The sequence below is a fragment of the Heterocephalus glaber genome, unplaced genomic scaffold, assembly GCF_053883595.1.
Source record: "Heterocephalus glaber isolate CG9 unplaced genomic scaffold, H.glaber_assembly_v1.0 deba00001760, whole genome shotgun sequence".
NCBI lineage: Eukaryota > Metazoa > Chordata > Mammalia > Rodentia > Bathyergidae > Heterocephalus > Heterocephalus glaber.
The window spans coordinates 5,227,759-5,252,263 of record NW_028258457.1 but is presented as its reverse complement, the minus strand read 5'-3'; the positions used below and the strand labels follow the sequence as shown (position 1 = coordinate 5,252,263).

General features: G+C 54.6%; 1 protein-coding gene across 9 annotated transcripts; it reads right to left on the bottom strand.

Moving 5' to 3' along the window:
• Positions 1 to 553: 553 nt before the first annotated feature.
• Sgta (small glutamine rich tetratricopeptide repeat co-chaperone alpha) lies at positions 554 to 22,755 on the bottom strand. 9 transcript variants are annotated; one of them, XM_013065984.3, is made up of 13 exons: positions 22,616 to 22,714; positions 14,724 to 14,893; positions 11,704 to 11,809; positions 11,399 to 11,505; positions 11,174 to 11,258; positions 10,135 to 10,234; positions 7,153 to 7,257; positions 6,457 to 6,595; positions 5,637 to 5,699; positions 4,186 to 4,223; positions 3,147 to 3,236; positions 2,854 to 2,975; positions 554 to 1,486 (listed from the first exon to the last, which is right to left on the bottom strand). In XM_013065984.3, exons 2-12 carry the CDS (start codon positions 14,766 to 14,768, stop codon positions 2,861 to 2,863), a joined length of 993 nt encoding a protein of 330 aa, XP_012921438.1. In that variant the 5' UTR covers positions 14,769 to 14,893; positions 22,616 to 22,714; the 3' UTR covers positions 554 to 1,486; positions 2,854 to 2,860. The 9 variants fall into 9 exon arrangements, with proteins under 9 accessions (XP_012921438.1, XP_087057801.1, XP_087057802.1 ...); XM_087201675.1 differs by having other exon boundaries at positions 22,532 to 22,669; XM_087201676.1 differs by lacking the exon at positions 14,724 to 14,893 and having other exon boundaries at positions 22,616 to 22,755.
• Positions 22,756 to 24,505: the final 1,750 nt, after the last annotated feature.

The window sequence follows — 24,505 nt, the reverse complement described above, 5'->3', positions numbered from 1 at the left end:
CACCATTAATAACCTGTATGTTCACCACACGTCCCAGGGCCTGGCAGTGTGCAATGCATCATCCTCCCCAGGGTTCTTGACCTGGGCACTGTGGGCGTCCTGGGCACTGCAGGTGCTGGGTCTCATCCCTGGCTACCACCTGCTGTGCCAGGAGGCCCTGGCTGCCATACTTTGCCATCTCTCCTGTCACCAGTGGGAGCTCTCCATGGTGGCGGGGGTAGGGGAGGGGCACGACCTCCCAGCTGCCTGACCCTGGCCTGGCAGGGGAGGCTTGGTAGCCCCAGCGAGCTGCTGTCACCCCACGCTGCTGTTAGGGAGGCTCCCTGGACCACGGGAAAGGGAGAGCACAGCTGACCAGGGCCACTCTGAATGCAGCACCCAGGGGTGATGGGGACCACGGGGCCGCCATCAAGAGCGGGGCCCCTGACAGCACAAGGGCTCACTTGGGGCCCTGTGGTGACTTGGTCATTGGAGTCCCCATGGTCGCTGACAGGGTGTGGGGTGTGGGGAGGGAAGGGAGTCCATGATACCCAGAGGCCAACACAAGCCAAGAGGAGGTCACCATGTCTATTTATTCCCCGCACAGTTCCTGCAGACGGGACGGGCTGGCCGTGTCCTGCCAGTGAGGGCTGAGGAGGCCGTGCCGCCTGCTTCCTACTGGCTGCCTATGATGCACACCGCTGCTGCCACAGAACCCCGCGTCTGGGCCAGTAGCAGTGGGGACATCTGTGAGGGCCACACTTCCCAGCAGCTGCTGCCCCAGAAGCAGCTCCCATGCTGTCTCAGAGCTGAGCGGGAAGCATCAGGGCTGACCTGCAGGACAAGATGTCGTCCTCCTGCACAGGCTGGACAGAGGCCATGCCAAGCCGCTGGCTGCAAGGACCGCAGGAGGATGGAGGGAGCAAGCCTGTCCATGCGCCAGGCTACATGAAGGAGGCGGGGCCAGGGATTTAGCTCAGTGGTTCTGGCGCCTGCCTCGCAATCACAAGGTCCCAAGTTCGATCCCCGGTACCAAAAAGAAAAACCCCACAAAGGAGGAGGCAGGAATCAAGTTGGGCGCCGCAGCTCGAGGTCCTCCGGCAAGGCACGCACAGTCCAGGCTGCGGGTGCCTAGGCTGGGGCTGGCAGTGAGCTCGCCCCAGGCCGAGGGGTCAGCTCAGCTCAGCTCGGCTCTCGAAGTCCATGAGGACAGATCGAGGGGGCGGCAGGGACTACGGGGGCCGAGTTCAGTGACTGCGGGGCTCTTGGAGCCGGGAGAGAGGTCGCTGCTGGTCGGCACTGGGCTGGCTGGCTCTTTCCTCACAAGGGGCCTAGGGCATGGAGGGACAAAGGGGAGGCTGGGCAGGGGCAGCAGGGGCGGGGTCCATCCTAACATGCAGGCCCGACTTCATCTTCTGGTTCTCTCTTGAGCAGTCCAATGAGAGAAAACGGCAAAACACTCAAAGGTTTCTGGTCAGCCAGGAAGGACAGGATGGCGCTGGCTCGGCTGGGGGACAGAGAGACGGGCAGTCAGGGGCGAAAGTGAATGTGAGGCCCATGCACGAGGGAGGACGGCAAGGCTGCATGGGCAGGGGCACTGCAGTGTTCATGAAAACTAATAGGAGAGGTACAGCTGTGGTGTACACCTGTCATCCAGTGCTCTGGGAGGCTGAGGCAGGAGGATGGCAGATGTAAGCCCAGCCCGTGCAACTGAGCGGCTCAATGAGACCCTGTCCCTGGGGGTGTAGCTCAACTGAAGGCTTTAGATTCAACCCCCAGTACTGGAGAAAACTAAAGGGGTTCAGCTCCGTGGTGAGCGCTGGCCCAGCATTCCAGTGCTGCAAACAAAACACACAGCCACCAAAACCCTACCATCACAGTCCCATCATGCTCTGGGCAAATGTCTGATGGCTGTGCGGGGCTGTGGTCACTGACAGCACAGACAGGACAAGGCCATTATTGGGAGGGTGAGACCAGCTTTAAACCCATGTACATGGCCGACATGGATACAGAACTGGTCGCAACTAAGGTGTTTGTTTTCCAGTATGGGAGAGTGAACCCAGGGCTTTCACACTGAGCTCCATCCCCAGGCATTCTCGTTTTTTATTTTAAGACAAAGTCTTGCTAAGTCACAAAGTTGGCCAGTCTGGGCTCAAACTTGCAATCTTCCTGTCTCAGCCTCCCAGGGGGCTGGGATGAAAGGCACTTGACATTGTGCTTGACTCCTGGCTCAAGTATTTTTTTTTCTATAAAATCTTATTGAGCCAGGCATGGCAGTGCATGATTATCATCTTAGGACTCGGGAGGCTGAGACAGGAAATCACTGTGAGTTGGAGGCCTACCTGGGCTATACAGCAAGACTCTGTCTCAAAAACCAAAGCAAAAACAAAAAGCTTATTAAAAGGAAGAGGGCTGGGGTGTGGCTAGGTGGTGAGTCCTTGCTTAGCATGTGCAAGGCCCTGGGTTCTAGCCCCAGCACCAAAGATAAGGAAATTTTAAAAAAAAGGAAGGGCCGGGGATTTAGCTCAGTGGTTTCTCCGCCTGCTATGCAAGCGGAAGGACCCTGAGTTCGATCCCTGGTACCAAAAAAAAAAAAAAAAAGGAAGACACTGAACTTGGAGACCCCAGGGACTGAGACCCAAACCAACCAGGGCCAGCTGGGACACAGTTTAAGAAATCACCAATGTGACACCTGCTCTCTGAGACCAAACAATGGAACATCCCACAAAGTGCAGGCAGTGCTGCCCTGTCCCTCCCGAGACCTCGTCCCCATGGCTGTGCATGCAGAGCAGCACACTCAGCCAGGGCCTGTGCTGGGGAGCATGACGCTCTAACCCCAGGCCCTGTGCTGCCCGTCCCTCTGGCCAGGCTCACCTGCCTGTCACTCCTGCTGCTCATCGTTGCTGGCACTGGGGGTCCGGCTGCGTATCTGGCTACGCAGCTGCTCGATGAACTCAGGGTTCTGCAGCTGCATGTGCTGCGCGAACTGCTGGCCCCTGCGGACAGCTCGGCTCGTGGCCATGCCCCTGTGCCCCCTCAATCCTCTGCCCTCCAGGGTGGTGCCCAAGCAGGGTGGAGGGACTGGGTCCCCAGGGCAGCTGGGACTGGTCCTGAACTGTCCTTGTCCCACCCACCTGCACCCTTACCCCGGGTGTGGCCCCACTTACGCCTGGATGAGGCTGCTCAGGTCATTCTGTGAAGGGCTGGTGCCTGGGGTCCCCAAGGGGTTGTGGCTTCCCGAAATCATCCCGGACATGCTGCAGGAAGATGTGTGCTGGGGTCGCACAGTCCCGGCGCACCGGTCCCACCCGGCCCGGGGATATGCCCTGGGAGGATCGCCTCTCAGCCGATGGCCATTCCAGGAGGGGACAGTCTGTGGCCTCCTCCCCAGGGCCTGTGGCTTTGTCAGTGTTCCCAGAATAGCGGGTCTCAGACAAGGGAGTTCTGCCCCGAGGGGACACTGGGTGACATCTGTGATTGCCAAGACTGGAATGATAGGCACAGAGCGGGCCAGGACGCTGCTCAGCACCGTGGTACCCAGAAGACAGCCCCACAGCTCTGTGGCTCAGAAACTGTTCACAACTGGATCCTGAAGGCAGCCAGTGGGGCCTCAGCCAGTCAGCACCTGACCCAGCGATGACACTGCCAGGTGGGCACCCAGGAGGACAGGGACTCAAAAATGTTCCAATGGGCTTGTGTCCCCAGACACCAGCAGCACAGTTCACAGCAGTCTGTGAGCAGCAGCAGCAGCCCACGCATATCCGGACAGGTGAATGGACACAGTGAAGTCCACCCCACTCAGGGACATCACCGGGCCACGGAGCAGAGCGAGGCTGTGACACTTGCCCTTGTGTGGAGGGACCCCAAGGATGCCGTGCTCAGTGAGACGCCAGACACAGAGGACGCAGTGTGGGCTCCATGGACAGGAAATGCCCAGGACAGGCGACTCCAGAGACAGGAAGTGGCCTTGTAGGTGCCAGGCTGGGAGGGGATGAGTGACTGCTATGGGCACGGATGGGGCTTCTTTTGGGGTGGCAGAATGTTCTGGAATTACACAGGGCAAATGGGTGCCTGCATTGCGAATGTGCTTACTGCCACCAAGTTGCGTACTTTAAAATGGTTCAAAAAAATTTTTTTAATACTATGCCCTTTTTTGCTAGCCAAGAAATGTAACCATGGCAGACACAAAGGGACTGTGTCACTTACAGCTGCTGGAGCTGGGGGTTGTTCATTAAGCTTGATGCCTGAAAAAAAGAACATCTTTCTCACCAAAGGCACTATCCCAACACGTTCTCTTTAACTGAAGTTTTCTTCCCATCTGGTGGTACTGGGAATGCAGGGGTGCTCTACCACTGAGCTACACCACCAGCCCTTTTAAAATTTTGAGACAGAGTCTAAGTTGCCCAGGCTGGTCTGGAACTTGGGATCCTCCTGACTCAGCCCCCCAAAGTGCTGGGATGACACACATGCACCCCTACATCTGCCTAACTGAAACCTGTTCATCCTCATCAAGTGTCCTCATCTACACCGTGGGCCTGGCCTTTTAATTCTTGCCCTACACTTTGCGTCCCTCTGGTCACGAGCTGTGGTTCCTGAATTTGGTGGCTCCTGTCCTATCCTGTCAGATCTTCAGACAGACCCGAAGCCCCACACGCTTTTCTTGCTAGAAGCCTGGGTTCTCTGGTGCACATCTGTCCTTCGTTGTCAACACTGTTTACTTCCAGGCAGCTGGGGCTCTCTGCTTGGCTCTGCCTGTGGACAGTGCTGTCCTGGGCCTCTGCGTCACTCACTTTCCCGTCTGGGATTATTTCATAAGAACTCATTTTTCTGTTTGTTTTTGAGAGAGAGTCTGTGCATGTTGCCTAGTCTGTCCTCGAACCTGCAGCAATCCTCCTGCCTCAGCCTCCCGAGTACTGGGATTAAAGGTGGAAACCACCACACCTGACAGGACTGACTTAAAGCAGCCAACAGTAAGATGCTCTGAGCCTGTGGCCTGCGGTTCTCGTAAAGGGTAGAGTATGTCCAGCTCCACCAGCCGCAGGCTCTGTGACCCAGCTGCTCAGCACAGCCTCTCCAGGATGAGGGTGGCCACTGACCACAGTGTCCAGGCAGGTATGGCTGCATCCCATTAAAAACCCCACTGGTGGTCATGACCTGACAGTTCCCGATGGCTGAGGGCGGGCATCAGAGACCAGGTTCCCTGCTGTGCTGAGAGGCCCCTGAAGGGGTGGTGCCAGGTCCCCATAACAGGGTGAGGGAGATGCCGGGTAACACCAGCAAGGCAGCCTCTGTGGGCTCCATGCCAGAGAGGCGGACAGCACCCTGCAAATGGACAGGTGTTCAGGGCACAGCCCTGTGAGCACAGTGGTGAGGAGGCTGCTGCTGCAGGCCGATGTCCCTCGCACACAGTGGCTGCTGGCCCTGGAGGCTGGGATTGTGGCCCCATTATCTCTGGACCTAGGAGATGCCATGGCAGTGCCTGTCTGTCACTGTCACACTGCCAGGAGGAACTAAGCTGGGGACTGGGGCTTAACTGTCTGGGATTGTTTGGCCAGGACAGGTGGGTGCAAGCCGGGGAGGCCCAGCAGGGCAGTGATACTCGCACGTGGGCAGGCTGCGGTGCGGACACCGTGGAGCAGGGATGGTGGGGTCCTTACCATGTTTATGAAGCTTGGGTTGTTCAGCAAGCCAGCAATGTCGAAGCCGCCCACACTGCCCGTCTGGAGATGAGAAAAACACTGGTTAGTGACACTGAGATGGAGCCCAGGCCAGGCAGGCCCAGGACCTGTGGGAGGGCAGGCCCGAAGCACTCGGATGTCCCATCAACCCAGGAGCCAGCACTGTGCCAGGGTGCTCCGACCACGTGGCTGGCTGGTGGCCATGCCTCTCTGTTTCTGTACTCAGATGTTCACATCTTGGGGCCAGGCTGGCCCTGCAGGAAGAGCCCGATGCCCGTGGTGACAATGTGCACACAGGCTGCTGGGCAAACACAGCCCTAGCCCTGTGGGCTCCCATGCTGACATCACCGCCCACCTGCCCTGGCCACCAGGACCGCCGTCCAGAGCCCACTGCCTCTGCCTCCTGATGTCCCATCACTGGCCCATGGGACCCCGCCTGGAGTGTGCCAACTCAGGGGTCCGAGCATGAACCGCCCTCCTGCCTCTCACCAGTGGTTTCACTGTTTGCAGGTCCTTTTCTTTTTGTTCTATTTCTAACACGGGGACTGAATTCAGGGCCTTCACAATGCACCACACCCCTCCCTTTTTTATTTTGAGACAGGGTCTCACCAAGTTGCTAAGTTGCTCAGGCTGGGCTTGAACATGTGACCCTCTTGTCACAGCCTCCGAGAGGGCTGTGAGGACAGGCATGTGCCACATCTGTGTCTTAACACACCTGGCCACAAGGACCCCTGCCCCAGAGCCTGTGTGCCCACCTGGCCTCCAGTGCATCACCCACCACGGCCACACAAGGACTCACAGGGCTCGGTGCCTCTCTGAGCTTCAGCTCTTCTATCTTGAGGTTGGACTTGTAGGTCTCATTGTCGGGGTCCAGCTCCAGGGCCTTCTTGTAGTAGGCCACAGCCTCCCCATGCTTGTTCAGGCTGGACAGCGCCAGGCTGGGGGCGACAGCGCGGTGGTGGGGTCACCTCTGCCTGGCCCTCCTGAGGCCCTGGACCCAAGGGGACCCAGCAACTAACCCCCTATTCCTTTGGACATCATCGCACCACGACCACTTTCTCCATGGAGACGAAGCCGGCTTCTGGGGGGCTCAGCTGGCAGGGAAACCTGAGCCCGTGAACCCACGCCAGGCACTGCCACAGCCCAAGCAGAGGCACAGGGGCAGGGAGTGAGAGGACAGAGCTGGCCTTGGCACATATCCAGGCACGGCACTCCCAAACCCTCAAACTTAGTGACAGAGTCTCCTGCTGTTTCCAAGGAGCCCCCGGGCCACACCTGAGTCTCTGTGGCTGAGAGAACTTGAGCCACTCCTGTGGCTCAGCAGGAGGCCAGCGACAAGAGGACCGAGCCTTGGGCGGGAACTCAGCTGAGGTGGCTTGTCCAGCTCCAGGGACAGAGGGGACCTGGGTGGCCAGCTATCATTGGTGTGCTCTGCAGCCCCTCTGATGACAAGCAGGACGAGGAGCACAGGACAAACCTTCCTGCTCCCACTCACCCCATGCGGCCGTAGGCCTTGCTGTAGGTAGGGTCGATGCAGATAGCACGCTCGCAGTCCTGCACGGCGCCTGCGTAGTTCCCCAGCTTGCTGTAGGCCGCCGCTCTGGGAAGACAAGGGCAGGAGGGGTCCTGGGTTCCCGGCTGTTAGCGAGAGACAAGGCCCCACTGGGCAGTGTGTGGCCTGCACAGGGCCCATCTGCAGGAAGCAGGGCTGGGCCCAGAGTGGCGGGACCCCTAGAGAGGCTCCACCCCTGGAGGGCTCTCTGGGCCAAAGCCAGCTGCAACCCACGCACACGCGGTGCTCACGGTCCCTGGAGCCACACTGTCCAGTGCAATCCCAGCTCAGCCACTTCCCAGCCAAACCTTACTTTCCCTGTCAGATGGGAGAGCCAGCCCTCACTAGGTGACCGGGAGGCACAGCGAGCCCCCACTGCCCAGCATGGCCCACAGCAGCCAAAACAAAGAGACCAACTGTCGCCCAGTCTCAGTCGTCAGCTTGGCCACACAATGTTTGGTTCCATCCTTTCTTTTCCATTCAGGAAAGCAAACACCAAGCTTCTGTACACCACCAACAGAGTGAAGAGACAACTCACAATGTGGGAAAAAATTTTCACCTGCTGTTCCTCAGACAAAGGTCTACTGTCTAGAATATATGAAGAGCTTAGAAAATCAGACCTCCCAAATTTAAAGACCCAATCCAAAAATGGGGATCTGAAACGAACGAGACATTTCTCAGACAAAGAAGTAAAAGCAGCAAATAAACCTATGAAAACACGTTCAACATCACCGGTCATTCGAGAGATGCAGATGAAAACAACACTGAGATTCCACCTCACCCCAGAAAGAATGGCTGCTATCATGAAATTAACCAATAACAAATGCTGGCGGGGATGTGCGGAAAGAGGAACCCTGCTCCACTGCTGGTTGGAGTGTCAACTGGTGCAATCACTGTGGAAATCAGTATGGAGATGCCTCAGAGAACTAGGACTGGAAGTCCCATTTGACCCAGTTATTCTCCTGCTGGGTATCTTCCCCAAAGAATTAAAAGAAGCATACCACAGTGATATATGTGCACTCGTTCATAGCAGCATGATTTGTAATACCTAAAACTTGGAAGCAGCCCAATTGCCCATCAACTGAAGGCTGGATAAAGAAAATGTGGTTTTTTAATAAATGGAGTACTACTCAGCCATAAAAAATGAAAAATTAGAGACATTTATAGCTAAATGGATGCACATTGAGGTGATACTCTTAAGTGAAATAAATAGGACACATGGATACATACCGAATAGTTTCTCTAGTGTGAGAAACTGAAAGTGTAAATAAGGACTAAAAGGTGTAATAGATAATGTGAAATAGGAAGAAAAGGGGCAAAGGGGAAGGGGAAGTGGGAGGAGTAGGGGAAAGGAAAGAAGGGAACGGAATTAATACAAGAAAATGAAAAAATGGAAACAAAGTCTTTGTAAATAGGGAGGGATGGAGGGGTTGAAGGGAGGGCAGGGGAATGGGGAAAGGTGCAAATTTCCAACGCTGAATATCATTATATTGTACACCTAAAATGTACCAATAAAATATGAAAATGTTAAAAAAAATTAAAAATGAAAAAAAAAAGAAAAGAAAGCAAACACCAGGGTCCCTCCATACCCATGGGGATGCGTGCTAAGGCCACAGAGGGTGCCTGAAGCCACGGCACCAAGGGTCCCCTGAGTAAGCACCTCTGTGACAGGCTTTAATTTATGAACTAGGCAAATTCAGAAATGACAACAAGTAGTAAAACTACAACAAATATACTGTGCCAGAAGCTCCAAATGCAGTTTAACAACTAGGAAAAAAAATAATGCAATACAACAACTGTAGCAACGTGTTATATGAAAAGGTACGGTGAATATACTCTCTCTGAATAGAGTGCAGACAAGTATTAACATCTTCAGACTGTGGTCTACAGCAGATAACCAAAACGGCAGAAGTAAATCCATGAGGCAGGGATGGTGAGGCATGCCTGTTACCAGCACTCTGGGAGGCTGAGGCAGGAGGACTGCATTAGTGACTTATCAAGACCCTGCCTCAAAATAAAAAAACTAGCCAGATATGGTGGTATACACCTGTAATCCCAGCACTCAGGAGGCTGAGGCAGGAAAATCAGTGAGTTCAAGTCAGCCTGAGCTGCATAAAGTTCAAGTCTACCCTGAACTACATAGTGAGACCCTATCTCACACAACAAAACAAAATAAAAAGGAGCTAGGGATAGTAGTGCATACCTTGAAATCCCAACACTTGGGAGGCTGAGGCAGGAGGATCATGAGTTTAAAGCCAGCCTGAGTGCCACAGGGAGTTCAAGGCTGGCCTGGATTACAGAGTGAGACTCTGTTGCAAAACCCAAAACCATGTAGTGCCTGCCTCACAAGCACAAGGTCCTGATTTCGACCCCAATACCAAAAAGAAAAAAAGAAAGAAAGAAAAGGAGGAAGAAACCAACTTTGGGCTGAGGATTTAGCTCAGTGGCACCGTGTCTGCCTGGCAAGCACAAGGTCCTGAGTTCAATCTCTGGTACTGGAAAAACCAAAACAAAACAAAACAAAAAACCCAAAACCAAACCAAACCAAAACCCAAAAGTGGCACCTGCATGTTCACAGGGCTTCAGCTCTGACAGACAGCTCTACTTTCCACACATGGCCTTGGGCCATGAAACCGGTGGGCAGGCGTCTCTTCGGTGACCACTAGCCCAACATGTGCGGGCCTGGGGTCACCTCTGCACCGTGCGGAGGAAGAGGGAAAAAAGAGCGGCCAGACTACCTCCGTGGTGAGGCCATTCTCGACATGCTCCCACAATGCTCTCCAAGTTTTGGATTGTCCCCTTGGGGTGTGTCCTGTGTGGGACTCGCACCCCGGGGCTGTGAGGTCACTGCCGAGTGTCCCAGATGTCCCCACCGGGAGATGCACGCTGACTACCCGACCTGTGGCACTGACGCCCCCACCGTACCTGTTACAGAAGTAGACGGCATTGGCAGGGTTCAGCTCGATGGCCTTGCCGTAGAGGTGCACGGCAGCCTCAAAGTTCTCCACCTTCATCTGCTCATTCCCTGCAGAGAAAGACGGGCAGGCGCCCAGCTGTTCACACGGAGCAGGGCGGGACTCCACGCTTCCATGGGGGCTCTGGCAACATGGGACCCACGGAACCCATGCATGGCTTCTCCAGTGCCATGCTATCTGCACCACGAGTAGCTGTGCCAGGGGGCAGTCACCAACCACAATGCTATGCGCATCCTGGGGACAGGAGGCTGAACATGCGGATCGGGCCAGTGTCCCTCTAGTTTTTGCCCTGGGAAACAGCCTGGTGGGGGCCCAGACTACACTGTCCGCCCTCGGTGTCCGAGGGACGTGTGCCAGGACCCCTGCCCACCAGGACCCGCAGGAGCTCAAGTCCCCTGCACAAAACTATCAAAGGGCATTTGCACAGAACCTGTGCGCTTCCTCCTACTTTTTTTTGTGGCACTAAGGACTGAACCCAGGGCCTTCACACAGAACTATGTACCCAGCCCTTTTATTTTGAGACAGGGTCTCCCTAAGTCACTAAACTGCCCGGGCTGAGCTGGAACTTGTGATCTTCCTGCCTTAGCCTCCAAGAGTGCTGGAAACCATCTCTAGGTAACTTTTAACAACTAACACAATACTACAGGAGTAGAATAGCTGTTACCCTGTCTTGTTTGTCAAGGAAAAACCTATGTGTTCAGGATAAATATAATTTTCCCCCGAGTTTTTCACATGCAGCTGGTTGACTTGGCCAGTGTGGAACCTGTTTATGTGGTGCCCTCAGATACGGCAGGAATGTCAGACTATTTCTCAATGTCACAGGCGACCCAGTCTTTCTTGGCAGCGAGGGTCCCATTTCTAGTGGCTGGGTGGGCACAGACGGGGCACTGCCGGTAGTCTCATCAAGCTTTGCCGGGACACCGTTCAAGCTCCACAGACCTCCATCCCCAGGGCCACCGCCCACAGCCTGGTCCACCACAACCCCTCACCTTCGGTTTTGAGGCGCTCCGCCTCAGCCGAGTCCTCCTCGGAGGGTGGGGTCCGCTCAGGGCTCCTCAGGTCCTGCGGCACCTCCTGCCCAGACCAAGACAACCCACTGTGCCTCGCCCAAACCTGCACCTTTTAGCCTGTTACCCTTGGGTGGCCGCAGGTGGGCTTTGCAGGCAACTTCCTGGCCCTCAGGCGTGGCCCAGGATGAGGAAGGCCCGGCTCACCTTGCCTAAAGCAGCTGCTTCAAATATCTCCGGCAGGGTCTGGGGGAGCGCCAGGTCGCTGTCCTCCGTCGTCACCCCGAACGCGGTCTCCAGGCATTGAATGGCAACTGTGAGGGAGGACAGGTGCCTCTGCCATGTGGCCTCCTCCTCAGGATGCCCCAGTCGCCCCTTCTCTGTGCCCCACAGGGCTCTGAGCCAGTTCCTCTCCTTCCACCAGCCTGGGAGCCCAGGAGAGGGTAGCCTCTGCTCCCACCACCTTCCACGGCGGGGCCGCTCCACAATCCCCAGCCCAGCAGGCCGCATACCTTCCAGGCTCTCCTGGGCATCCGATGAGAGCCCGCCATGCCGCAGCTGGTCATGCAGGAACTGGATGATGGCGTAGGCCAGGCGCTTCTTGTTGTCCATCTTGAGCTGCAGGAGGAGATGCCTGGGATTTCGGATCTGTCGGGCCACGTGCAGAGCTGGGTGGTGCCGAGTCACAGGCAGCCCCTTTGACCCCTTTGCCCGGCCTCTCAGCTCCAGCCACCAGCCACTCGCCAGTCCTGAGTGCCCCACAGTTTTAGCACACCTGTGTCTAAGATGGGGACCCCAGGCTTGGAGGTCCACAGATCTGTCCACGCACACAGAAAATGACCTGGTCCCGAGCGCCATGGGCACCTAGTTCACAGCCAAAGCTCTTGCCTCTGAGTACTCCCTTCCTCATTCATTCATTCATTCATTCATTCTGCAGTACTGGAGATTAAACCCAGGGCCTTCCCACTAAGCCACATCGTCAGCCCTGTTTACTTTTTATCATGAGGCAGGGTCTTGCTAAGTTGCTAAGTTGCGCAGACTGGGCTAGAACTTGTGATCCTCCTACCTCAGCCTCCCTGAGGGCTGGGATGACAGCCTATGCCACTGTAGTTGGCTGCTTCTTTTCTGGGTGAGCAGCAAGCATGGACAGGGCATCTGCCTTTAGCTGGGACCCTCTGGGGCCACCCCTGGGGCTCTCTGAGGATGGCTTGCTCCTCCACACCCCTCTGCCAGAGGTCAGCAGGTGCTTAGCTCATGTCCATGGTCCCTGAAAGCCCTGTCAAAGCGCTAGAGGTGCCAGACAGTGAGACCAGGAGAGGGCCTTGCTTCACATGGGTGACCTGGTGCCCAGACCAGCATGGAGGGACTCTAGCCATGGCAACTGTCATGGTGCTGAGCGGGACACACAGGCGACAGGTGCAAGCGGAGGTGGGACAGGAGTGGGGCCTGTCATACAGCTGTGCCACCTCAGGCAAACCTGGCCTGAGCTAGCATCTCCCCCTGGAGGCCAAGGGATGACACAAAACCTTCTGATGTGACAAAAACCAAAGAGGAGAGGCAACACTCAGGGCCCCCTCGATCGGGACTGAACAATGTCCCCCAAATCATGTCCCCCACCCTTCAGAAGCAAGGTCTCCTTAGATGTTGGCAACTCCAGAGGAAGTCACGAGGGTGGTCACGAGGTGTCCTCAGAAGGGGGGAATGTGGACACAGGTGCGGGAGGTGGTCACATGGTGACGGAGTGTTGTAGCTACAAGCCGAGGGAGGTGCCCAGGGCCTGCTGGTGGAGGCAGGAAGGACCTCCTTTGGGGGCTCGAGGAAGTGTGGCCCACACACCCCTGATTTTAGGCTCCAGGGCTCTTGGCCAGGAGACTCACTCTCTACTGGGTTGGGTTTTTTCTTTTTTCTGTGGTACTGGGGATTGAATCCAGAGCCTGCAGCACTGGCCCTTTTTAAAATTTTGAGACAGGGTCACACTAAGTCACTTAGGCTGGGCTCAAACTTATGATCCTCCTGCCTCAGCCTCCCAGATACTAGGAGGACAGGCATGCACTACCACACATGACCCATCCTGGCCATTTTCAGCTCACCAGCTTGTGGTCGCCTGTGGGCAGCCCAGCCCTTGAAGGTGAAGGGGCCAGAACAGCAGTGGGTCACCCAGGTCACAGCAGCGGGACACACAAACCCACGAGGCTAGGAGCTGGATGACCTGTTGGGTCTCTGAACCTCAGTTTTCCTGTCTGTGACAGAGGATTAAGACATACCACTGTGGCTCCGTTTGAGTCAGGGAAAAAAAATAACTGGAAAGCCTGAAGCCCAGCTCTCAGTCCCTTGTGTGACTCTTGGGAAACTCCAGTCTGGGGGCCGTGGCCCGTGGAACCTCTCCACAGGTCACAGGTCATGGCTGGTTGTACCTGGACAGGTGTGGTTACTCCAGCAGGAGGGCAGGGGACATGGCTCCTCTGGGTGGAGGCAGGGTGTCCCATGATGCTAGGGACACCTGGTGGGGAGGATGAAGCCCTGTGGCCATCCTCAGCCATGGGTCCTTCGCCTGCCCCTCTAGCACATCCTGCGCTGTGTGCTGGCACCCACTGAGCTGTGTGTTCCCTGCTGGATGGAGAGGGTGTAGGTCAGGGCTGGGGGTTCTGGGTCTTCCTCCTGTGCGGCTGTGACCTGTGTCCCGGGTGCCAAGGCACAGGAGAGGTGGCCCAGAGTTTCCAGAGCAGGCGAGGCACTCTGGTCGGAAGTGTGGGTGCTGTGTAGACTGGCAATGGATGGCTCCTGCCGGCCGGGCCACCAACAGTGTCAGTGGACCACGGGATAGGATGGCCCGAGGCTCCCACCTCTGCTGCTACAGCTGCTTTAGACATGTTCCTCAGCTGTGCTTCCAGCCTGGTCCCAGGCTCAAAGGCACTAAAATGCCATGAATTCGGAGAGGGCAGGGCTGCAGCCTCCTCCGCTCTAACAGCACGGAGATGGCACATGAATGCCACTGGAGGCTGGGTCCACCACCGAGCACATACATGAGCAGAGGTGAGGGCCCCAAGGTCTGAGCCACGTTCCCTGAACACCACACGCTGAGCCCCAACCCCCAGGACCCCAGAATGGGACTGCACTTGGAGACAGGGCCTTCAAATACAACATCAGGCTCAAAAGAAGCCAAGGCCTGGGCCCGTGTGGAGGGTACATCTGGATACACACATGGCAAGAATATGGGGCACACATGAAGGCAGAGATGGAGTGACCTTTCGACAAGCAGGGACCTTGAGACTCACCGGCAGGGGACCTGGGTGTAGATCCCTTGGGTTCAGGAGGGGCCAGCCTTGTCTCAGACTTCCAGCCTCCTCTGCCCCACAGCCTGTGGCCCTTGCCAGCCAAGCAAGGCCCATCGGGGACAGGTCACCCCATCCCCCAGCTGGGAGCACCAAGTCATCCTATTTTTAGGTGAGCCGACTCAGGCAGAGGTCCTGGTAAACTGCCCAAGGTCACGCCAAAAGGACACACTGGCTGTCAACACGGAAGCTGTGCTTACCCTGGCAGGACGTGGCTCAGGGACAAAGGAGTGGTGACCGGTCATGCACTGCTAGGGCCGCAGCAACGAAGCTCCCTTGTCTCTGCATAAAGGCCTGCGCTGAGCGCCCGAGACGCTCAGGTTAGCACACTCACGGACAGCGCACCTGGACACAACCAGCCGAGTGCAGCCTGTGTGGTACAACGGGAGGCAAAGTGCTGCATCACCAAGTGCTCAGTGCCGCCTATGCTGCTGGGCGACCTCAAACACCCACTTTGTAAAACACCTGTGGCTGTGGACAAGGAGGCAGGGCAGGAGCCCCCAGAGAAATGTTTTTCTTCTGAGGCAGGGTCTCACTATGTTTAAGATGGGCTTGAACCTCTGGGGTCAAGCAATCCTCCTGCCTCTGCCTCTCAAGTTCTGGGACAACAGGTGCATACCACACCTGGCCTACCAGATTTTTTTTTTTTTTTTTTTTTTTAAGACAAGGTCTCACTAAGTCACTAAGTTGCCTAGGCTGGGCTTGCACTTGTGATCTTCTTGCTTCAGCCTCCCAGAGTGCTGGGGTGACAGGCATGTGCCACTACTCTCAGCTGGTCACCCCCTTTTAATTTACTGTTTAGAAAGAAAAGACCTCATCTAGGGGTGGAGGTGTGTGTCACAGTCACTCAGGAAGTGACAGGCAGGGCTGGGATCCAAACCCCAGAACTTGCTGTCCTGCCCCCATGCTCCACGAGTGATGACCTGTTAAGTGTTTTGTTCCCCTAAGATGCCTTACAGCCCGTGACTGCAGAAGATGAGAAGCAGGGTTACTGCCATACTGACCATACTGCCTTTAACCTGACCCTGCGCCACTGTGCGAGTCCTCAACCCCAAGGTGGTAAGAACCAGCCACACACAGACCCAGGTCATGGGGGCATCAGGGTGCTGATGGCACCACACAGCAGGCTCAAGATGTGCTGGGTTTGTCTGTGGGGCTATTTCTGTGTTGGGGAAACGTCCCAAAAGAAGGCGGACGCAGAGCGTGGTAGTGCACACCTGTCATCCCAGCACTTGGGAGGCTGAGGAAGGAGGATCACCCTGAGTTCAAGGCCAGTCTGGGCTACACAGCAAGACCCTGTCTCAAAAACAACCACTAGGGCCGGGGATTTAGCTCAGTGGTTTCGCCGCTTGCTGCGCACGCACAAGGACCCGAGTTCAATCTCTGGTACCAAAAAAAAAAAACAACCACTAGGGCCGGGGATTTAGCTCAATGGCGCCATGCCTGCCTCCCAAGCGCAAGGTCCTGAGTTCAATCCCCAGTACCAAACAAAACAAAACAAATTAAACCACCACCACCAAATGAGAAGGGGGGAGAAGCCAGATATAGAACAAACAGTGTGGCCTCTATGGACAGGAAATGCCCAGGACAGGTGACTCCAGAGACAGGAAGTGGACTCGTCGTACAGGGGGTGGTGGGATGGATGGGGCTTCCTTCTGGGGTGATAGTGTGGTCTAGAACTAGAGAGGGGACAGTCACAGAACCTTGTGGATGTGCTAGAATCCATCCAGTTTGACGATGTTAACTACATCTCAACATTTACAAAGAGAAAAACTGGAAAGAGCTATGCTTCCTTTAGAGAGAAGCTCCGGTCTCCCTAAGTGCTCCTTGGGGGCATTGTCAGTTTCTGTCCCCATCTCTGGACCCTCAAACTTTGAGACCTTGGATGAGGACAGGCCAGAACCTGGAGAGCAAACAGCCAGTCCCAGTATCTCCTGGGATACAGCAGGGCCCACGAGGTCCACCCAGGAAACGGGATCCCCATCTAAAGGGGCTCAAATATGAACCAGTCAGGTCAGCCCAGCCAAACCTACTCCAAAGGCTAAAAGTTTTGATTTACAGAAGCATGTTCTAAAGATACGTGTCCTCACAGCAGCCCTATTCACAACAGTTTAAAGGTGGAAACAGCCCAAGAGTCCTTTAACAGACAAACAAATAAACACAACATAGCCCCATCCATCTGCATAAAAGGAATGGCGTTCTGACACATGCTGCACTGGGGACCACCTTGAAGACACTGTGCTGAGTGAAACCAGACATGATGCTACTCCCAAGAGGTCCCTAGAGTTACCAGAGCCGCAGAGAGAGTAAGGCAGTAGTGCCCGGGCCTGGGGAGGGACAGGAGTTAAGTGTTTCATGGGGAAAGAGGGTCAGTTTGGGAAGATGTGAACATTCTGGAGGTGAGCCAGGCATGGTGGCACACATCTGTAATCCTAGCACTCTGGAGACTGAGGCAGGAAGATGACTGAGAGTTTGATGGCCAGCCTGGGCTATGTGGTGAGTTTAAGGCTAATCTAGACCATATGTTGAGACCCTATCTCAAAAAATGAAAACAAAAGTCAAAGCAATCCCAGCACTTGGGAGGCTGAGACAAGAGGATCTCCAGTCGTGTGATTCAGCCTGAGCTTCATAGTGACTTCAAGCCTGAACTACAAGCGAGACCCTTTCTCAAAAAAACCAAAAAAACTAACACAAAAACAAAAAAAACCCACAAACAAACCCTTCCCCCAAAACAAAACAAACAAAGCAAAGCAAAAGTTCAGGAGTAGGGTGTGGTGACAGCTGCACTAAAATATAAATGTGCTAAAGGTCTTGAACCATACTTAGAAATGGTTCAGATAATCAAGCTCATATTTTATATTTATTTATTTTTTGATACTGGGGATTGAACTTGGGACCTTGCACTTGTGAGGCAGGCGGTGGAACCACTGAGCTAAAATCCCTGGCCCAAGCTCGTATTTTATAACAACCAAACTTTATTAAAAAGTATTTCCCAATGAGGTCTGGGATTCTCCCTTACCATGAGAATCTGTGAACCCACACCTTTTTTTGGGGGGGGGGCAATACTGGGGATTGAACCCCAGGCCTTCCCACCGAGCTCCATCCCAGCCCCCTTTAAAAATTTTTCTATTTTGAGCCAGGCAGTGGCTAAGTTGTCCAGGCTAAAGGTGGACTCACTGTGACCCTCCTGCTTCAGCCTCCTAGGGGCCACAGGCATGTGTAACAGCGTCCTGCTGATCCTAGACCATGGCTCTTTTGGACGTTGTGGTTTAAACCACGGTGCAAGGTCTCAGTGGTTTCTGAACCTCTGAAGAGGTTACACCCACACAATTACACCAACAGGCTGGATCAGGTCAGGCCACACCTGACTTCCTACACCAGACTTGGAACAAAGCTCCACAGCAGGCCACAGGAGCCGGGCCTGGCCAAGTCCTTCCACAAACCTAGAAGGCTAGAGTCACGGTCCCCTTGCAAGAGGGAGTGACAGGCACAGACAGGTGGCAAGCACACCATCGCAGCTGATGCTGGGCCTCAGTGATCCAGGACCAGTCCTCTCATGCTGAGCTTTGTGTGTGTCCGAGTGGGGGAGGGGCCTACTTTCCTGCCGGTGGCACTGACACAAGAAGACAAGGACATCTGAGCTTTTGTTCAACCGCATACGGAGCTGTGAGGATGCAACCATGCATCTACCCAGGGTCACATCAACCCAGGGTTGGAGAAAGTGGAGCTGGGTGTGGCGGTGCACACCTGTCATCCCAGCACTCTGGGAGGCTGAGGCAGGAGGATCAAAAGTTGGAGCTCAGCCTGAGCAACTTAGTCAGACCCTGTCCCAAAACTGTAAAAGGGCCGGAGATGCAGCTCAGTGTGAAGGCCTTAGGTACAATCCTCAGTACTACAAACAAACACCTCACCAACAAAAAACCTAAGAGCACCCTCGGCTCCCACCCCTGTTCCCCTGCTGCTCCCGGCCTTTGCACACGCTGCTCCCAGCACTTCAACCCCTCCCTCCATTGTGACAGTCAAGCTCAGCAGAGAGGACAGCAATGGTGTCCTGCTGTGTCCCCTCTTTCCTTGTTTTCTGCGAAGGAGGAAACCACTTGCTTTTTTTTTTTTCCCCTCCAGTAGTGGGAATTGAACTCAGGACCTTGTGCTTCCCAGGCAGGCATGGTGCCACTGAGCCAAATCCCCAGCTGACCACTTGCTTTTATAGAGAAAGTTTTATTGGTGCGTTGGCTGTGTGCTGGGGCAGAGATGAGCAGCTGCGAAGGAGACCCTGAGCCTGCAAAGTCTGAGGTGTTTACCATCTGGCCCATGATGGAAGCCTTGTCCACAATTCTGGGGAACCATGACGCCCTCTCCAGCATGGCAGCTGGTCACTTACACGGCCTGGCTGCAGAGGTCAGTCGAGTGATAGATGGGCTCATGACTCAAGCAAGGCCCAGGGGACTCCCGGGGGGCCAGAAGCCTGGAGTCAGGCTGCCCTGTGTCTCACCACCCCACCCAGGCCTGGGAGCTGACCTCAGCCAGGTGATATGCTTTCCTCTTCTTGTGTGGGTGTCCTTGTGGGCTTCTCTGCCTTGGAGCTAGGTCACTCTGTGGCAACAGCTACAGTACCTTGGCCTCTACCCAGTTTCCCCCAGGGGCAGTGCCACCACAGATGAGGTCTCCTGGGTCAAGGGGTCCTGGGGACCCCAAGGGCGATCACCTGCCCTGCTGAGGTCCTAGGACCTCAGTGACATCCACACACTGAGTAGGAGGGTCTCCGGTCATACCGCCTGCCCCTCAGGTGTGTTCTGCTGTCTGCTAGGAGTGGGGAGTGAGCTCAGTTTTGTTCCAAATAATTGACAGAGGGTCCCCCAGGCGCTGTGCACACTAGGCTGGGCGTGCTCTGGGGGCATCCTAGGCACTGCAGGTGCTGGGCAGTATTCCTAGCCTCCACCCGCTTCCCCAGTGTGACAGCCACACGTGTCCCCAGTTGGAGAATTGCTGATAGACACCAAGTAGGCAAAAACCTTCCTAGGTCAGGACGGTAGGCTTGTCTGGCCAAGTGGCTTTTCAACGGGAACTTTGAGAAAATCTTTCATTTGCTGAGTGTTCCGGGTCTCCAGACTGTGGCCGGCAGTGGGGATCTGCGTACTCCAGGTTAGCACAGGGGCACCAAACCTGCTGCCTCCTTCCTTTCCCCAAGGGGAGGACACAACACAGTCCCCCAAGTGGACTCTGAGCCTGGCTTCTCAGACTCCCAAGCTTCCTCCCTGCAGAGGCCTGGCCCAGCACCCCACGAGCATGGACCTCCCTCCACTGCAGGCACCCTATCCTCGGAACAATTATGACTTGTAGGGTTCTGGCCATGGGACAAAATTCTCAAAGGCGGCCTCTCTGGGAACAGCGAGGGCTTTATTAGTGCCCCCGTCAGGCTGTGCCCACCAGGCAAAGGGTACAGTAGGGAGGTGGCGGTCACTGGCCAGGGTGGGCAGACCGAGGACCTGGGCCAGCTCCTCCTGGGTGGGCCTCAAAGCCCCTTTTGTTCCAGCCTTAAAACCCAAACACAACATGACACCCACTGGCTACCCAAGACCAATCATTTAGGGAAAACAGGCCACCTGCTAAAATGTGGTGGTCTCACCACCAGGCACCCCAGTGAGATGAGACCCAGGTGCTGCGCATGTGCCACTGCCCTCCATCCTAACCCACAGCCCCCTCACACACAGCAGGTGCAGCACGGCAGGCTCTGCTCCCTGCCCGCACCCTGGGATCCTCGGATTCTGAGTCCCCTGTGCACACCCCACATCACATTTGTTCTAAAATGCCATCAAGATGTCACTGCTACTGGGCATGGAGACACATACACCTGTCATCCCAGCACTCTGGGAGGCTGATCACAAGTTAGAGCCCGGCCTGGGCAACTTAAGGAGACTCTATCTCAAAATAAAAAATTAAAACAGGCCTGGGATGTAGCTTAGGGTGAAGGCCCTAGGCTATGTCCCTAGTGCTGCAAAAATTAAAATCCAAAAAGAGCCCTCTGTTCCCTGGCACCTTAGGGATGTGCTCACAAGGCCCTGGACCCCTGGGTGTCAGCTCCTGGTGTGGAGGCTCCACTCCAAACCCTCTATGCCCCACCAAATCCAGCCTGGCTCCGAGGGGGAAGTTGTTCCGGTCCTGCAGGCCCCAACACCTGTTCCCGGCTGCGCCTGGTGTTTCTAAGGAGGTCCCTCACAGGTCTTCTCCCAAGGTGGGCTGTGAGCCCCTGGCCCGCTTCCTTTTGGGCATCCTGCACGGACAACACCAGACCATGGGCAAGCAGGCGCTTCAGCTCCAGGCAGTCTTACTCCAGAGCCTCAACTCCAGTGTGCCACCCTCCAGCACTGGGGATGGAACCCAGAGCTTTGCACTGCACTCCATCCCCAGCCCTTTTTTATTTTATTTTTTATTTTGAGACAGGGTGTAAGTTGGTAAGTTGCCCAGGCTGTGCTGGAACTTGTGATCCTCCTGCCTCAGCTCCTAGAAAGATGAGATGACAGGCATGCGCCACCACACTTGGCTCCCAATATTTCTCTCCTCACCCCACAAAAATCGATGACACACAATTTCAGGCCCCATACTCCTCAGAGTGACCATAATGGTGAAGAATCACTCGTCTAGGCCATGACTTTTAATAGCAGCATTATTAACACACAAGGCCAGATTGTTGGGGCACTGCAGGGTGCTGAGCAGAGTCCCTGGCCACTACCTGCTCTGTGCAAAGGGCACCCCCTGCCCATTCGTGACAACTCCACATGTCCCCAGACAATACCATCTCCTCTGGGGGCAGAATCATCCCTGGTTGCAACCCTCTGGGTCAGGGGACCCCATGCTGCATCCCATGGTCATCTGCCCTGCTGAGGTCCTAGGATGCTACCCACAGTGACATCCACTTATGGAGTGGGTAAGGCCAGAGGGCTCAGTGCCAGAAACTGGGTCCCCTGGTCACATGCCTGACCCAGTGGGAGTGTGTTCTGCTGTCCCTGAGGAGCAGGAAGTGAGCTCGACTTGGGATTTGTTTCCCAATGATAGATATAGTGCCCCACTCTGGGGTGGGACATCCTGGGCACTGCAGGGTATGGAGCAGCATCCTTGGCTTCTGCCTGCACCACCCGCAGTCAGGAAAACCACAGGTGTCCCCAGGCATCACCCAGTGTTCCCTGGGGGACAAAATTTCCCTTGATTGAGAACCACTGGTGTAGGGAGAAGGCAGACAAAACAAACAACCAGATTTAGAAACAAAGACAGGAAAACCACTCAGCCTACAGGATTCGGACCATCTTCTCACGCCCCTCCTAGCAAAAGCAGCCAGTCTCTAGCACACTCTTAGCAAGCTTCAGGCACCTCAGAGACGAACGTGTTAGGGGCATTAACTTCCCAGACACCCTGCGAGGCACAGACTTTTATAACTTCTGTATTAGGGTGTAGAAAAGGAGTGCTTGGAGAATGGAAGTGCCTCGCTCAGTCTGCACAGCTGTCAAGCAGATTTGAGCTGGTCCTCGCCCCGCTTTCCCCCACCTCTAACACCACATACAAAAGTCCCTAAATCTGAACTAAAACTACCAATTGCTAAGCCCTTGGGGTTCCCACGTTGTTCCGGGCGCTGTGGCTCTCATGTGCCCAGGGAAGGTCTGACAACACCCATTTCACAGAAAGGGAAACATACTGAAACTCCGAGCAGCCAAGAACCCGGCTTAGGTCATCAGGAGAGGCGGCGCTGGGACAAGAGCCGGGACAAACCCGGTCCCCGAGTAGAAGGAAGTGTTTCCAGGAAGCTCAAAAGAAAGACAGCAGCTATGCGCGAGGTGCTTTTACCACCTGTGGTCCTTGCCACCCACATGCGAACCACCATTTGTAGAGCCCAGGCCGAGGGCTGGGAGACCAGGGCCCGCGCTGGCCGGCCAGACGCCGCCCTGCCTCAGTTTCCCTTTCACACCGCCCACTCATAGGACCTCGCGGGGCGTAGAGACTCCAGCTCTAGACCTACCTCCTCTTACGGACTCCTGAGAACCGTAAGCTCTGATCCGTTGACCCCAGGGCCACCAAGCTATGCGCGGAGCCCCCCACTCACCTCTCAGGCGACAGAGCCCCTACCCACCGACGGCTGCGCCTGCGCACCGTGGCGCCTCCCGCTCCGCCCTCCGGTCGCAACGCTTGCGCAGAAAGAGCCTGCTCCTGTTTGTTTTTACTCTGCGCATGCGCCTCCTTGACTGACCCTTTTGTGAGAGGAAGTGACGCTATTTAGAGGCGGGAACAAATTGGTCGTTAGGGCAACTGACCTCTGTGACCTAATAGAGGCCGGAAATTAGGCCTGACTTGTACTCTACAATGGGAATGGAACGGTGCATGGTGGGACAGTGGCTGACTCCAGCTGGTCCGCGAAGTGGACCACTTGGTGAGGAGATGGCCACGTGGTCTGGCTAAGTCTGGACACCTGATGCGGAGCGTCACAGTCACTCCATTAATGGGAGCCACTGTTACCCGCTCACTATTTTTGTTCATTTGTTCACCTACCCGTCCATCCACTCACCCCCAAATGCATTGTTTCATTCATTCAGTCCGTAAATGTAAAACTTTATACACAGCAGGTGGCTAATGTTTAACAAAAATTTATTGCAAATCAGCCAAAAAAGCAGCAAGGTAGTCTCATTACTTGGTATTGGGGTAGAGGGACTGTCATCTAGTAAAGCAGCGCATAAAGCAGCAAGAAATTTAACTTTGTGGCAGACTATTTTCATGGGAAAAATGAACTCCTGATCTGCGCAATGTCAGATGTGTGAAGTTCACGTCCCCGAAATATCTAAGAATGAATTCCAAGGGACAAAGAAGTTTAAGCGTAGGAGAGGTTTATTAAGAAAAAGCTGAGGGGATTTAACTCACTGGTTCTGCCGCCTAGCGCAAGGTCCCAAGTTCGATCCCTGGTTACAAAAAAAGAAAAAAATAAGAAGAAAAAGCTGAAAAAAATAATAATTTGAAGGGCCAGGGATTTAGCTCAGAGGCGCTACCCCCTGCCTTGTAACCTCAAGGACCCGAGTTCAATCCCCAGTACCAAAGGAAAAACACAAAGTTGAGAAACAGGAGGGGTCCCAAATGGGTGGCCACCAAGGCCCTTTGTCAAGTGTAATTTATACAGCAAAGCACAACAACGTGGGTCAGACGATCATCAATCTATAAAACTACAAGTATAGCCACTGAGTTAATAGTCCAATAGGGAAGCTAGTAGGGTAGTAAAGGTACACGGAAAGATCAAAGGGATTCTTGGAAAGGGAGGGGAACATAGGTGCAGATGTTCTGGTTATCCACCTATGTGTCTGATGCCTGTCTGGCCCCACTGGACCAGGTGGTGCTAATTACAGTGCAATCTCAAATTGTCCTTTATCTTTAGGGAGGCTTGCAAGCCTGGCTATTGCTTCTCCATCTTGAGGCCTGGCTCTTTTCAGATTTGCCTCCAGCCACAATTCTAATATCTCTATTTTTGGTGTTGGTGTATATTAATTTCTATCTAACTTAGCTGTCTATAATAGTTTTACCAAGTTGCTCAGGCTGGTCTGAACCTGTGATCTTCCTGCCTCAGCCGACCCAGTAGTTGAGATTACACATGTGAGCCACCATGTCCAGCTTTCCCAATTAATCCTTAGCCTAGTTAAAACACATGGACAATTAGTGCAGTGAATTATTTTATTTGGCAGAAATAAAGGAGGTGGGGTGTTCTTTTGGGTGTTCTTTAACTCTAGTTAATTTTTTTTCTGATTGCCTTTGGCTTTTTTTTGGTCAACAATACTGGATATTCCTCGCAAGCAGAGGGACCCGAATTTGATCCTTGGTACCGAAAAAAAAAACAACAAAAAAAACCAATACTGGATATAGGTCAGGTTCCGTAATACCTGTGATTTGAAGTTATCCATCCATTTATTGAAGGAGTTTTTAAAAAATTTCTTAAATTTATTTGGTGAACAGCATT

Excerpts from the sequence above, each read along its gene's own strand:
- Sgta (XM_004865787.4), bottom strand. The coding sequence starts at position 14,768 with ATGACCGGTCACCACTCCTTTGTCCCTGAGCCACGTCCTGCCAGG. Across the intron at positions 11,810-14,723 it reads CTGAGCCACGTCCTGCCAGG|CTCAAGATGGACAACAAGAA; the intron begins GTAAGCACAGCT and ends CTCCTCCTGCAG. Across the intron at positions 5,700-6,456 it reads TCAGAGAGGCACCGAGCCCT|ACGGGCAGTGTGGGCGGCTT; the intron begins GTGAGTCCTTGT and ends TCTCATCTCCAG.